General features: G+C 37.3%; 1 protein-coding gene across 8 annotated transcripts in view; it reads left to right on the top strand.

Annotated features, from left to right (window-relative positions):
• The window catches only part of Zc3h12b (zinc finger CCCH-type containing 12B), a 402,674-nt gene extending 386,376 nt beyond the window's left edge, over nucleotides 1–16,298 (top strand). For all 8 annotated transcript variants that reach the window (XM_010632199.3, XM_033760139.1, XM_033760140.1 and 5 more), the window contains 4 exons: nucleotides 6,643–6,782; nucleotides 8,189–8,423; nucleotides 9,367–9,473; nucleotides 10,587–16,298. In XM_010632199.3, the coding sequence (XP_010630501.1) occupies nucleotides 6,643–6,782; nucleotides 8,189–8,423; nucleotides 9,367–9,473; nucleotides 10,587–12,007 (1,903 nt within the window). In that variant the 3' untranslated portion in view covers nucleotides 12,008–16,298. The remainder of the gene's footprint in view (nucleotides 1–6,642; nucleotides 6,783–8,188; nucleotides 8,424–9,366; nucleotides 9,474–10,586) is intronic.
• Nucleotides 16,299–16,355: the final 57 nt, after the last annotated feature.

Consider the following 16,355-nt stretch of genomic DNA (forward strand, 5'->3'; position numbering starts at 1 on the left):
AGCAGCAAGCAGCAACTCTTGATGTGCTCTTACCTCTTTGTCTTTTATGCTCAGTGGTGTTTGTTTTATGACATGGATCAAACCAATTATTGGTGCATATATTTTTTTACAATTTTTGTATCCTCAGTTCTCTTTACTTGAAGTACAGAGGCTTTTTAGTAAGATGAGATCCCAGTTGTTGATTCTATCTGCTAGTTCCCATGGATAGCAGCAACTCTTGATGTGCTCTTACCTCTTTGTCTTTTATGCTCAGTGGTGTTTGTTTTATGACATGGATCAAACCAATTATTGGTGCATATATTTTTTTACAATTTTTGTATCCTCAGTGAATTGTTCTCTTTACTATTATGTAGTGACTTTCTTTCTCTCATCTGAATAATTTTGCACTGAAGTCTGCTTTTCAGTTATGAGTATACTTAGTAATGTTTACTATCAGATTCCATCTGCATGGAACATTGTTTTCCATTCTTTCACTTTTAGACTGTATGTGTATTTTCTAGTGAATTGTGTTTCTTGCAAGCAGCAAAGAGTTGGATCTTGTTTTATAATTGAATCTTCTAGTTGTGTTCTTTGTTTAGATAATTAATACCATTTATATTCAGAGTTATTGCAAAAATGCATTTACTAATTACTGTCATTTTAGTTTTCTGTTACAAGACTTTTTTCTAATTCTCGATAGCTTTTCTGTTGTTCCTTTTCTGTGTGTAGGACCCCTTTAAGTGTCATCTGAAATGCTGGCTTAGTGGTAATGTATTTCTTTAGTTTATGCTTATTTTGAAAGGTCTTTATTTCTCCTTCAGATTTGAAGTATTGCTTTGGTGGATGTACTAATTTAGGTTAGCAGTTATCTTTCAGGGCTTGAGGTACATTTTCATAAGCCCTCCTGTGCTTTGGGAATTTTTCAGAAAAATCTGAAGTTATACTGATGAGTTGAACTCTATAAATGACTTGGTATCTGTCGCTGAAGTTTTCAATATTCTTTTTTTTATTCTGTACTCTTACAATTTTACTGATGATGTGATCTGAAAAGATTCTTTTCTGGTTATGCTATTTGGGGTTCTAAATGCCTCCTCTACCTACATATCTATATATTTTCCAAGATAAGGGAAATTTTATATTGTTATTTCATTGGATAGATTTTCCTATGCCATTATTCTGAACCTCACCACCCTCTTCCACAGGAAAAATTGGTAAGTCTGGTCTTATAACCATGGTTTAGTGTTCTTGAATATTTTATTCACAGTTTTGAGGGTTATTTTCCTTATTAGATATTAGATATTCCTCAACCTTATGTCTAATCCCTGAATTTCTGTCTTATATTTGGTTGTATCTATTCATGAGGCTTTCCACTAAGCTTTTTACTGTACTTCTTATTTGCAGAATTTCTGTTTGGTTCTTCATTATTTCTATCTCTTTGTTTTTTAGATTTATTTTTATTTGGTATATTTTCTCATATATATTGATCACATTCACCATAGGTAATTTGTACCTATACATAATATGCATTGATTCTTCTTTTTGTTCCCATTCCTCTGCCCTCCCTTTAACCCTTCTTCCCTTCCCAATTTACAAAAGCTTTGTTTCCTTCTATTCCCTTTGTTTTTCCTTTTCCCTTGCTTACCTTTCCCATTCCCCATTTGTAATTCTTCATCTGAGGAATGTCAATTCATTTTAGATGCACATTTTAATTTTAACATAATACAAGTAGATATTAATAAAATAACAGTTCTATGAAAAAATAATTTTTATAACAAAATTATTAGAAAATAACAATGGTAAGTGCACTGTGTATCGTTATCTTAAAAGAACATAAAAATGCCTATTTTTGATTCGGTAATTGTCTTACTTTTCTTGTTGCTCAGACAAAATACTTGACACTCAAAAGATGAAAGGTTTATTTGGCTCACAGTACATAATGGTATCAGTCCATAGTTGGCTGGCTCCAAGGCAGGGTGGCATGGCAGAGAGGCATCACAGAGGAGAAACAGTTCATAGTGGGCAGAAGGCAGCAAAGCAGCAAGGTAGTGAAGAAGTAGGTTTCCTACATGAGGCTTTCTATCCCTTATATTCCATCCAGGCTGCCTGCCCTTTGGACAGGTGGCACTCATAGCCAGGGTGGGCCACTCTTAGTTCCAGCATCACACACTCTAGATGCAGCCACCTCCACTTTTTGGAGGGAAAGAAATAAGGAAAAAACAAAAACAAGAACCCCAAAAAATTAAAAATAACTAAAATCAATGTTCACACTTATGAAAAAAAAACAACAAATAAACCAAATGAACAACAAACAAAAACACAAAACTGAAGGAAAAATTTTTGCTGTGATTTCAATCCTGCGATTATCTTCTGACATCTAGAGTTTTGTGGTATGTCCAGTTCAGTATGTGGCTCTGCTCTCACTGGTAGACAAAGGAGACAGTCAGAGCCCAGATCTGTGCTGGATAACATTCGACAGTAGATTAGGGTGGGATGTTGGATAATCCTAGAAAGCCTGAAGCTGTATTAATTAGTGCAAGATGCTGGCTCTGGCACTTCAAAATCCACAGAAATTCAGGCTGATCTTGTCCTCTTGTCATAGGGTTGTGGCTTGAATCATTAGCTTATAACACTTTGGGTGTCTTTTGCTGGCCTGACCACGGCTCTGTGACCCTGGACATCTTCTGTGGTTGTCCCTCACTCAATCACTGTGGGGTTTTAACATTGAAAGTCCTGAGATGAAACCAATCTATGGTTGTTTTGAGATCCAAATTCAACTTGCTCCTAAATAAAATGGCATCTAACCAAGCACTGTGTCCAGTGGACATTACAGTCAGTTGGATTGGAGTCACCAGCTTTTGTAATACACAGCATCCACTGCTCCACTCCACTGATGTTTTTCTCCCTGGAGACTTGTGGAGTCACATGTTTTCACTGTGTCTTGTAGATTTTTATCTTCCTTTCTCTCACCATGAATCAGAAGCTTAGAAGAAAGTGTAGATTGCCCCTTCCTTTTTCTACATTGAAGTCTGTCTCTTCACTTTCTCTGTGGGCTCCAATTTTCCCTTCAGATCTTTCCTGTGTCCCAGGAATCTATCTCCCTCCTTCTTCTCTTCCTTAAGTTGTTATTTTCCATTGTCTAGATTCTGGATCTTGGAGAGGTGAATTTGTTCCTGCTTACTTCTCTGCCATCTTCCTAGAGTCTTCTATTTCTATCTCTTTGTTGAATTTCTTCTTCACATTTGCAATGTCTTCATTAAATCATTCAGCTGTTTATTTTTATCCTGCTTGAAGTCCTTGATCATTTAAAAAATCAGTCTTGAATTCTCTGTTATTTCATCCACTTCAATATCTTTATATTCAGTTATTAATCAATTATGGACAGGGTCTTCTTAATGTTCAGCCTTCTTTTGAGGGTTTGATCCCGAGATGCACCACTCAAAGAGTAGAAAACATTCCTCAGCAATGTTAATGACACAAAGACAAACCAGATATGGATATAGAGTAAAAACCATATTAAATGAAACAACTATACCACAATTAATAGAGACCAGTAGTAATAATATACAATAAATTTCTTTTGACTTCTGTTCAAAGGTCACTGATGATAAAGAACATTATTTTTCTTTTGCTTTGTGAACAATAATGAAGAAATTCATTCCTTTGGCAATATGCTTCATCATATCTACTCTGTATCATTAACAAATGATAATTGTTAAGAAACAAAGAAGAGAAACAGAGGTATGAGGACAGGTTTATTTCAGAACAAATCTAAGAGGGACCATTCTGGCAGTAGAGAGCAGACAAGCTAGCTGTCATACAGGCTAGCTTTCAAACAGGCTATAAGGCCTTTTATGGAGTCGTGAACATAAAAAAGGCTGTAGCAAGATATATTATGTAAAGGTACAAGATCCCAATGATAAATGTAACTGTATTGTTTGCTTTAAATGTACTAATAAACTTAATGGGGGAAAAAAGAGGTTATGGAATGAAAATGTCACAATGGGACTTTCCAGGGGGAGAGTTCAGTACCAAAGAGTTGTAGCTCTCTGTCCGGCACAGGGCTTAAGAACATATGAAGAATTGTATGTGGTCAAGAGTAGGGCTGAACAATGACTGGGAATTATAGAGTGTAGCTGTGCTTACTGGGCCTTATCAACCCATAACTATGCATGTGCAACAAGGTGTAAAAGCATAGCAGGGAAAGGGGATTTAAAGTGGTCTCTGCTCAGATCAAGATGCCAGTGATTAGATTCCTTCAGTCATACTTACAGGAAAACGTACTCTTGTATTCTGTGTGTCTTGCTTTGATAAATTAAAGGTACTTCACATGATTAATTTTTAGGAACATATTAAAATATTTCATAAAGACCATGATTTTTTTAAAATGCCAACTGTGTTTTCATTTATTTCCTTTTTTATCTGACCAGGTAAGTTATTATTAAATCCCCTTTATTCATATTTCATATGGTCAATGTTCAGGGCTATAAGATGCTTATGAATTTTTATTTCTGCTAATCTAAGTTTTGTTCACCTTGTCCATTAGTTAGTTGTATGTTTACTGTGATACTGTTATTTCTCGGATAAACTATCCTATAACATGTTGTTTCTTATCATGTCGGATAACCTTCTGTTGGAATTATGATGCTTTGTATGCCACTGATGGCAGTTAACATTTGCAGAAGTGGTGTATCTGTGATTCATATAGTGTGAATATGCTCAGATATTATGCTACAATCTTAAAGGAAACATTCATGTTGAAAGTTGTCTCCTTTGAGAGGAAAAATACGTTTTATAGGAAGTAAGACTTTGAACTGTAAAAGTCGCTATATTCTTTGCTAAGTCTTGGAAAAACTCAAACATTTGAACTGTGCTAAAATCATTACAGAGAGAGAAAGAGTCCAATGACTCATTTGCTATGCTGAATTTTGCTTAGAACCCTTCATTATGATGTGTTTTTAAGCAAGTTTGCAGGATAGTGAGCAATAGCAACACCAAAATACAATGTGAGTTGCAGTTCCTAAGCTTTTTGTACTTTTTAGATTGCAAAATGCCATGATTTGAGCAAAACAAGTCATCTTGAAAGCATTATTGTATTTTACACAGTTTTAAATTTTAATTTCTTAAATATTTATTGGGGACTAAAATTAACACAGAAGGCCCTTGTGTAGGTCTGCATTGCCCCCTTGATAAATGTTAAAAGTGCCTTCTGATTCTTACTGGTCATTTAATGATGTGCCTTGTGCAGTGTTTCAATAACACAATTTTAATATATGCTTTGGGGATGCTATAGTATGGTAGATTTTAAAACATAACTCTCAGTATATTAAGAAATTAATACTAGAACAGAAATTAACAGTGTTTCCAGTCTTGGGGTTTTTCTTTATATGTTAAGTATTTTTCACATTTTATACTATAAGCATATATGTTTGTAATGATGAAAATATTTTAAAGAAAGAATTTGGAGATATATATATATTCAACAGAAACTATTATTCCTGTTTTATTTCTGGATCTAGACTATGTTTAGGACAAGATCACACTTTATAGACATGCAAAACCAAAAGAAACGGCGTTCTATCTTCTTCCAAGTTCTTCTTCTAAATGGTAGTTCTAGTGATTTTTCCAATTTCATTGTTCTTGTTCAGTTTCTTAAATGCAATCATTAGTAACTATTTCTAAGGGTACCTTGGAGTATATTGGCTGTTGAATGTATTTTCCTTATTTTTTCTTAAGTGCTTTCAACTTTGAGTGGAATACAATTGCTTTATGGTACTCACTGGGGATGTATTTAGGTATGTAATTGCAGAAGGATTTCTTGAGCCCAAGTTCAAGGCCAACCTAGACAAAATAGCAAGATCCAATTACAAAAAATGTTGCAATTACATATCTAAATACAATGCATACTTAAATTACATACACACATACACACATACCTATATATTTTCTTTTAAAATTACAAGCATTTTTACATTTTAAAAATTCAAGAATATGATTTTGTTGGTATATTGTATTTGATTAAATGGATACATGTGATAATATTTTCCATCCGCATTTTTTATTATTACATATTTATAGTGAATAATGATTACTGCTATCATGAGTCGGTACATGTAAGTAACACATTTTAATTCCTTTTACTTCCTCTTTCACTCTCCTCCCTCCCAAAATCTCTTTGCGTCCTTCCCATTTGCAAAAGATCTATGTCCCTGTTTCCCATTATCGTGTCAGCATATACTGGTATGTATGTGTCTTTTTGCTGTCAGTGTTATTTTTGAAGCTTAATATGTGTTTAAGATTCATCTCTCACTAATATAAACTTTATCTAAACCTCTGGTAAAACTTCTTCATCTGTTGTGAATATATGAACCTTTGAATATGTGGCAGGAAAACTAGAAGATAATAGAGAAAATGAAATGAATAATAAAAATAATTACCATGGTAGCTATAAAATGGGAGTTGTTATTAGCCACTTGTGGCCTTGAGTAAAGTTTATAATGGCAATATTTGTAACAAGTGAATGTAAGGAATTTTATTTGGTCTTTTAAATATGCATTCTTTTGTGTCATAAAGAAAGAGAATGCTGTTAATCCCTTGATACTAAGAAAAGGCCTGTTTGCTATCTATTGTCAATCCTCTTGCCTCTTATTCTCTATTTTTCTAAAGCCATGGGAATAAAGAAGAATTCTCCTGTAGAGGAATTCAACTGGCTGTGGATTGGTTTCAAGACAAAGGTCATAAAGATATCACTGTATTTGTGCCTGCATGGAGAAAGGAGCAATCCCGCCCTGACGCACCAATTACAGGTATTATTTCAAATTAGATATTTCTGTTCTTTAGAGTCAAAGTTAGTCAAATAGGTTGGAGAGGGTGTGATGGTCCCAATTTAGGTAATTATTTTTCTAAGTTGTTAAGTATACTTAAAATATCTTTTATTAAGTAGATTTTCATCATTGTTTTGTAGCATATGATAACTAAATAGAGACAACCTTAATTCAGACAGGATTGTAGAAAGAAAAAAGTCATTGTAGAAAGTGAATATTATTCTGAAAAAGAGAAGTGATTATGGAGTTTTCAAATTAGGGAATGAAAGAGAAAAAGAAAGTTCCAAGACAGAAGCAACTTGTCCATGTGACACAGTAGGCCTAGTGCCTAGAAACAATGTTTCAAGTCCCACAAAATATTTTTTTATCTCACAACAAAAAAATTGAATATAATGCAATGCATGTATAGTAATGTGTAATAATTTGGATTATATTTGGCCTTATATCAATGTAATTTCTAAAATGAAGTTTTGAATATTCCAGTATGAAAAAAGGAGTGAATGAAGGCAGAATTGTCTAAGGTCTCCAGGAATCATGATGTACTCTTCCTAATGGCAATAAAAGTCACTGCATTCACTTAGAACAGTACAAGTAATATATGCTCATTGAGAGCATATAGACCCTAATTCTCTGAATATCTTCTCTTGCCTTATGTGCCTAATGAGAAAATCCGGTGCTTGGCTATCTGATTTACCATGTTCTGAACAGGCTCCCAAGACTCAGTCTAAGATTAGATCCTGGCCCTGCTCAAGCCCAACCAGCAAGCTTTCTCTCCTCAAGCAAATTAGGAGGCCAAAAGGAAAGTGGTTCAATATTCAATTGCTATAGCTTAATGTTCCACTTTAGTTTTGTCATTCCTTCAAGCAGAAGCCAAAAATATCTGCTGTTAAGAGTGATGCTTTACTTTCCACCTGACAAAAACATCTTCAACTATTGCCCTGTTTTCTTCCAAAGCCAGTGGTAGAGCACTCCCCCAAAACTGAGAAGGAAGCAAGGAAGGAAGGGAGGGAGGAAGGAAGGAATGAACGAATGAATGAAGGAAGGCAAATGAAACAGAAAAATAAGAAAAGCTGATGTTTCAGCCAAAGGGCAAAAACAAAAGTCAAAACATTAGGATATCAGTGTCATTTCTCACTTTTCATTGTGGTTTTTAAAAAACTACATGATTAAATTTGATTCTTTCATTTTATTGAAAGGAAAACTAAAATCTGAAGGATGTTACTTGCCTAATGTCACAATTCAATTTGATGTCATAGCTGATAGGGAAACCCACTTACTCCTTAAGGGCAAATAAATTTATCTAGTACTAAACTTTTGTATTTGTAGTATGGTAATAATGCTGTTAACTGATGATTTCCATTCTGTGCTACATAATCATATTTTGACAGAACAAGATATTCTTCGTAAACTGGAGAAAGAAAAAATTCTTGTCTTCACACCATCCCGAAGGGTCCAAGGCAGAAGGGTTGTATGCTATGATGACCGGTTCATAGTCAAATTAGCTTTTGATTCTGATGGTATTATTGTGTCCAATGACAACTACCGAGACCTTCAAGTCGAAAAGCCAGAATGGAAGAAGTTTATCGAGGAGCGGTTGCTGATGTATTCTTTTGTGAATGACAAGTGCGTTTCTTTCCAGTAGGCTCTGAATGGTCTATATCCAAGTTGCTAGTAGGATCAGATTTCTTTTCTTTTCTTTTTTCTTTTTTCTTTTTCTCTTTTTTTTTGGGGGGGGGGTACCGGGGATCGAACTAGGGATCTTGTGCCTGCAACGCAGGCAGTGGAACCCCTGAGCTAAATCCCCGGCACAGATTTCATTTAATTTTGATAAACATTTACTGAACACTTAGTCTGTACCATGCATTATGCTGGTTGTCATGCAAATAAAAATTGAATAAGAAACTCAGTCTCACAGGGACTACATGGTGGCACATGCCTGTAGTCCCAGCACTCAGGAGGCTGAGGCAGGTGGATCGCTGAAAGTTCGAGGCCAGCCTGGGATACACAGTTAGTTCAAGGCCAGCCTGAACTACATAGCGAGACCTGTCTCAAAACAAAACAAAACAAACTCTCACTCTCAAGAGGCTCAAAGTGTAGTGGAAAAGAGAAAAAGACAACAACACTGTGTTGAATGTGCACTACAATTAATGTATTTTTAAATTGTTTTGTATACGTGAAGTGAAAAGAAAAGTCTTCCCAGAGGAAATTACACTTGAAGTAAAGTTTACAGAGTAAAGAAGGCTTCGGGGCATGCCAAGTGAAGGGGACATTATGAAAAAAGCTATGAAGGTGTAAAAGAGGGTGGCACATTGAGGAAACCAAGCAGGAATGCCAGTATGGCTGTAACATATAATCTATGAAAGAATGATGCACTGGGGAAAATCATCCTTTCTACGTGATCAAGTAGAAACAAAAGGAAGAACTGATAAATTAACAGAAGATAGATTTGAGGCAGGAAGGGTAATTAGAAGTCTGTAACAATAGTACAGATAAGAGGCAATGAAGGTCTGAACTTCTGGAAAGGGGACATAAGGGAAGAAATTCACCATTGCTTGCTTGCTTTCAGATTTATGCCTCCAGATGATCCTTTAGGACGCCATGGCCCAAGCCTTGAAAATTTCTTAAGAAAAAGACCTATTGTTCCTGAGCATAAGAAGCAACCATGTCCTTATGGTGAGTACCTATGTGCAGAACTGAGTTCTGTACGAAGGGAAACATAAGGACTCTGAATACTTTTCTTTTCCAGATTTTGCTTTCAAATGGGAAGTCCTAGCCTGTTCCCTTTCTATGAGTTAAAGTCTGTATCTGCGTGTACCCTCAGGTATTTAAAGAAAAATCTTAGAAATTCCATGAGGAAAAGGTAACTGGAATTGAAGGGAATATTAGTAGTCACTTCCTAAAATGACACGTAGGCTCTAGTTGCCTAAGTACTAAGCAATGCTGCTTGGAACAGGGAAATTCAGAGACTCGCCTGGCTTATGGAAACAGAAAGAATGACAGACTGAGCTTGGCTGCAAGAAAGGATGTCTGTCACTCCTTCAGTCAACTAGTAATACCCTTTTCTTCTCATCTGTACTTTCCAGTTGCCTCCAAGTTTCATTTTAATTTTTTTAAAGATATAGTTTTCTCTACTGAACTTGTGTTCTTACCCAAGTCCCAAGTTTGTGGGACTAACAGGGCAACATGGGCTGTTTAGTTTGAGACTATTATGGATAATCATTAGTGGTTTTATGGGGGGTGTTTCGCTTTTTGTTTTCTATTAATGTTAAATTGCAGAGTAGTTTCATGTTTGTTATCTCATTTCATCTTTCAAATGACCCTAAAACATACACAAATATGAAGCTTTCTTGTAGAAGAGGAAATGAGGCTCAGAAAATAGTCACTTACCAAGGTAATATGGCCAGTAAAGGATATCGCTGAAGCTGAAACTTAGGTCTGACTTGTCTTCAAGCCTGTGTTATTTGCATTGCACCATGCTGCCATCTATTACTCTAGGCTGCCTCAATGTGTACATTTTAAGAGGCAAAGTTAAGGCTGTTCAATGGCTCAGTTCTTAGTGTTTACACTTCTATTTCTTCCCCAGCTTTCCACTTCCTCATTCTCCCCTCACAATGTGTGATGCCTCCTTGGTGTTGTCTGTCTCTCATCTTTGTGGACAGTTAATTTTCTATCTCAGTGTCAAAAAGTATAGCCCTAACCTCTGTGACCAGATTGTTACAGCAGTTTCTGGCACAGAGCCTTCTACCACTATGAGAGAGAGTCTTACCCGAAGGCATTATTTTTCAGGCAAAAAATGCACCTACGGCCACAAGTGCAAATACTACCATCCGGAGCGGGCCAACCAACCCCAGCGTTCGGTGGCTGATGAGCTCCGCATCAGTGCCAAACTGTCCACAGTGAAAACCATGAGCGAAGACACCCTGGCCAAGTGTGGCACAGGGATGTCTAGTGTCAAAGGTGAGATGACCTCAGAGGTAAAACGTGTGGCACCCAAGCGCCAGTCAGATCCCAGCATCCGGTCTGTGGCTGTGGAGCCTGAGGAATGGCTGACCATTGCCCGTAAGCCTGAGGCCAGCTCTGTCCCATCACTTGTGACTGCCCTAAGTGTCCCAACAATCCCACCCCCCAAAAGCCATGCAGTGGGTGCATTAAACACCCGTTCGGCCAGCAGCCCAGTGCCAGGATCCTCCCATTTTCCCCACCAGAAGGCCTCACTGGAGCACATGGCCAGCATGCAGTACCCCCCTATCCTGGTTACCAACAGCCATGGGACCCCAATTAACTATACTGAGCAATACCCAAAGTTTGAGTCTATGGGGGACCATAGCTACTATTCAGTGTTAGGTGACTTCTCCAAACTGAACATCAGCAGCATGCATAATAGAGAGTACTACATGGCTGAAGCAGATCGGGGCATGTATAGTTGGAATCCCAACTTCTGTCCTGACAGTCTTATGAGCCACACCAGGAACGACAACTATTCCTCTTACAACAATCTGTACTTGGCTGTAGCTGATGCCCATCCTGAAGGCAGTTTGAAGCTGCACCGTTCAGCATCTCAGAACCGTCTTCAGCCTTTTTCTCATGGTTACCATGAAGCCTTAACTAGAGTGCAAAGTTATGGCCCAGAGGATTCCAAACAAGGACCCCACAAGCAATCAGTCCCCCACTTAGCTCTCCATGCCCAGCACTCAGCAACTGGAGCACGCTCCAGCTGTCCTGGAAACTACACCATGCCTCCCAATATTCATCCTGGGGCAAACTCCCAGCCAGGCCGTGCTCTAGTGATGACTCGGATGGACAGCATTTCTGATTCCCGACTCTATGAGAGCAACCCCTTGAGGCAAAGACGACCTCCTCTGTGCCGGGAACAGCATGCCAGTTGGGACCCGCTGCCCAGTGCAACCGACTCCTATGGCTATCACTCCTGTCCCTTAAGTAACAGCCTCATGCAGCCATGTTATGAGCCAGTCATGGTACGGAGCATGCCTGAAAAAATGGAGCAGCTTTGGAGGAATCCTTGGGTTGGAATGTGCAATGATTCCAGGGAGAATATGATTCCAGAGCACCAATATCAGACTTACAAGAACCTTTGCAATATTTTCCCTTCTAATATTGTTCTTGCAGTGATGGAAAAGAATCCCCACACATCAGATGCCCAGCAACTGGCAGCTTTGATTGTGGCGAAACTTAGAGCTGCACGTTGACATGACACAGGACCCAGTCCTTTAAATACATATAAATATTAATACTAATAATACACTAATACTATGATTACAGTAACTAATGATTTACATTGCGCTTTAAAAGTTACCGAATGTTTACATCAGTTAAGCTCACATCAACCCTGTGAAGTAGGTTGCATTAACATTCTATTTCATAGAAAAGAAGATGAAGTTCAGTAAGATTTAAGTGACCTGCCGTGGTTATGCTGCTAGCAAATGACCAAATCAAGACAAACACACACATTCTGGCTCCAAGTTTCTTGCCCTTTTGCACTGCACCATTGCAGGTAATGGAAGATGAAACCCAGGGGAAGAAGCCTAAGTGCAAGAAATCCCAAGGGATTCCATTACCAGCGCTTTCTTAATCACATGTTCTACGTTACAAAGTATGGATGACATAACCAATTTAGAGAGCAAAAGCATCAAGATCAGATAGTATGCTGAATTAACCTTTTAGGGTTTTAATAAAAATATTTAAAGCTATTTAAAAGTAAATACTTTATTGCATGGATATCTGATAATTCAATCTTTATTAATCAAGCCATAGGGTCACACTGAAGCTTCTAGAGCTGTATTTAAACCCTATCATTAGCAAGTATATTGCATGTATGAGTCTATATATTTAGTTTGAGATGTGTGTATATCTCTGGTATAATTTTTATATAGTGACTTTGAGGTCGCTCTACAGTCTTAGTCTACAACTGTACAGATCATGAATCTGACTGAATTTTATCATATTTCATAGTTTCAACTCGATCTGAATGTGAAATTTTGTGGTGATATATGAACATTGCTTTCTTAGGCACCAGAGCAAACCAGCTTTATTTTATTTCCTTTTTACTTGCCAGCACTTATTAACATTTCTTAGCTTCTAAATTTCTTCACCTCAGCACATTAGGGGTCAGGTTGAAGCCTTCTGCAGAGAAGCTGTTGAGTAAGTTCAAATTCCACACATAGTATGTATGTATGTATGTGCTACAAAAGTGCAGAAGAGTCTGACCAGAACCAAAGGACTGACTACCAAAGTCCACTCTCCATATCCAATGAAAGATGGCCAAACCTACGTGACAGTAAATGAAAATACAAAAGCTTCACGCAAGGAGGGACTAATGGATGCTTTTTGGACTTCTGACCTATGCAGTATTAAACATCACAGGATAAAATATAATGGAGGACAGTGTTTAGCCATGTAATCTGTTTTCTCCTGCTGTCCACCCTTTGGGCAATAAGGTCAATTATTACTAAAGCAAAATTTCTTTAAGAAACAAAACCAGGGGATTTTCTAGGCGGAAGAAAAGCAGCTTCCAAAACGGAATGTTGCATCTCTGCTAACAGCTGGCTCAGTTATACACTTCAAATCCACTCAAAGAGTGCACTTGCTGTTAGATAGTTCTTAGATGCATTACTAAAGAAGGCATGACTTTTGGGTTGGGTGGCACCATTTGCGCAATTTGTATCTTGCTCAGGGTGGGAACCTTTGTAGCTAAATGCCTCTAGAAAGAGGTGTCTATTGGTTTGTTAAGCTGCACTGAATAAACCTTCTTTTAGAATCCATTGTATATTTCAACATTTTGAACCACAACCAGCTCACTATTTCTTGAGCTGGCACTTAGTAACTTCTATGGTCGTTTTTTTCATGAAAGTTGAGAAGGCCTGGCCTTGGCCTTTTGTTTCTTCATGAGAAGGTGTGACGCTGCCTATAAATGTTTCTTACTGTGAAACACTCTGAATGTGAGGCTGTAGTCAAGGTTATTTCTGGGGTTTGATAATGGCTTGCATGCTGCTTTCTGGCTTTCTCTGTGTCCAAGTTGATCAATACTGCATCTTAACTAGTGTTTCTCTTCTCTTCCACAGCTTCCCATTCATCTCCTAACCTCTAATCATCCCATCCCTCAGCATATCGATAAAGTATAAAAGTATTTTCTTATCAAGTAGGTCCACAGAGAGTGATAATTACAGTTCTTGCTATTTCACACAAACACCTCTTCATACCTTCAATGTCTTGGACCTTCTAAATTGTCTCACGTCTAGATCATGGTATTTGACCTTAGATTAATCTAATGCCTTTGTGCCAGTTGTTTTATCTTCCTACCAAAATCATCGAGTGGCACTGCAGTATCCACTCACTGCACAATTTATTGGAAAGCACAAGATCAATCTTGTCTGCAATTCATCTTGAACACAATCATATTTAGTACTCAAAATAATCATGAGCTCTTCCCAATACAGGAACTATTCCTAATGCGCTATATGTATCTTTTATTTTATAAAACAAATTGTCATTCTACTCTCATAAGATGTGTATGAACCAAAGTAGCTAGGAGCAATGCCTCAAATAACCCGAAATGACCTTTTGTTGATACAAATTGTATCTTTTTTTTTCCTGATTGTATAGAAATAAGTGTACAAAACTCACCTTAAACTAGGGTTTGGTACTGAATTTTCTCCATGATGTTTGTGACACTGTGTGTCACAGGGTCACAGGGAAGTAGCCCAGGGGTTATGAGGGAGCTTTTATTTCCAAAGGGTAGTGGTGGTTGGTTTATAGACATAATTTTTCGAGGCCTCTTTACTATTAGGCACATAGTTGTGTGCACAATTTCAAGCATTGCTTATGTTCTGGATAGCCTATTAGATTTAATATGTCCTTATAAAAGGGGTTTTGTGTAAAAACTATGTTAATAAATCTTCTGCAAGCATCTATAATGCAGCTATACAACTATGAATGCATAAATCCAGCTTGTTTCTTAGTTATTAGAGAAACATTCTCTTTATATTGAGGTCTGCATACTTCTTTTCCATTTTGTCTGTAATTATAAAACAGCAAATAACAGAGAGCATTGGGATTCCCTTGGCTCCCTAGAAATGAAATCAAGCTTACTTCATGGAGCTTAGCATGTATCCTTTAGGATATTTGCCTCCAAGCACTCAGCAGGGTTACTGCACACTGTTTTGTGTGGTTTCAAGCAGTACAATTTGGCAAGAGGTGCTTTGTAATTTAAATTCTTTCACTGATTTTCTGACCTCATAGCAAGTCTTTGCCTTAGATTTTGTAGTTTTGTGTTTTTTTTTTCTTTTTGTGACTTTGTTGTTGTTTTCATTTTGACGTAAGGAGAAATGGGACCCTGGTGTGGCATAGTCAATCCAGGGAACTCTTGCTATAAAACTGGTCAAAGGAAAAGGAGGCTTTTCAAAGGTAACATTGAACCATTGCACTTTCTCTTACAGTGCCAGGTATGGGATAGAGAATGGCAGATATGACAGATGCCTTATGGAAATGGTCTATGAAACTTTTTCTCTTCTAAATAAGGAAACACATAGCATGATTTTCTTCTCTTCCTGTTTCCCCTGTCTCCCTGCCCCCTGCCAGTTTCTAGAATACTTCTTTTAAATTCACTTTTTTCTATTTTGGGATAAATTATCTTTATACAGTGATTCAATCTTGGTATCCTTAAACCTTTGTCACTGAGTTTTCTTCTAACATGGAAGAGTTGATTTTGAGAGGCACTCAGTTATTCTATCTATACTGTAAGTAAGCGACTTTGTACAAATGCCCCTTTTGAGGGCTAACAATTTCAACACATTTTGTTTTACTCTGTGAGCCAGGTCTGGATCTGCACAAGAAAAAGTAATGCTGAACTGTCCAAAGAGCCCTGCTCAGGTCTCCTAACCCTTCTCTGCCCTCCCCTATGTTTCTCCTCAGATCTCCTACTGGGGAGTACAGTCTTCAACTGAAATAGCACTACAGTTAGTTCTCACTGGAAACCAAACCAGTATATTTCTGGTACCTGATTGTCTAAATTAGTCAATGCCTTTGCAAAGATTCAGCATATTCAGTATTGTATTATAACTAGCTATACATAGGCAGATTGACTATTTTTAGTCCTGGTTTGTGTATCATTGAGCTATAGTAGTTTGGTTTATCCATTTGTGGGATTAAACAATACCGTTTAATGGTTGTAAACTTTTACAAAACCTCTTTGGGTTTCTTGGTTGACCCAAACATAATGTAAGTCTCAATGACAAAATACACAAAGCCAACCAGAGGTGAGTGAAAAATATCTTTTCCCTAGCTTCATCTGCCCACGTAATGATGCATGTGCAATGCTTTGTAATATGTTCTCACTAGCATGAATGTGCTATGACTACTTCATAAATTTTTGTTTCGCCTATAATCGTAATGGAAAATGCTGTGTTGTTGACAATGAACTGTAACAATTATTGCATAAACTATTTGTTTACTAACTACTGATGACTCTTTCTTTAAGAATATTAATACATTAATAACAAAAACCATACCACAATACCAACACACACACACACATACACA

This window comes from Fukomys damarensis, unplaced genomic scaffold (genome assembly GCF_012274545.1).
Source record: "Fukomys damarensis isolate Sample0158 unplaced genomic scaffold, DMR_v1.0_HiC HiC_scaffold_39, whole genome shotgun sequence".
Classification (NCBI taxonomy): domain Eukaryota; kingdom Metazoa; phylum Chordata; class Mammalia; order Rodentia; family Bathyergidae; genus Fukomys; species Fukomys damarensis.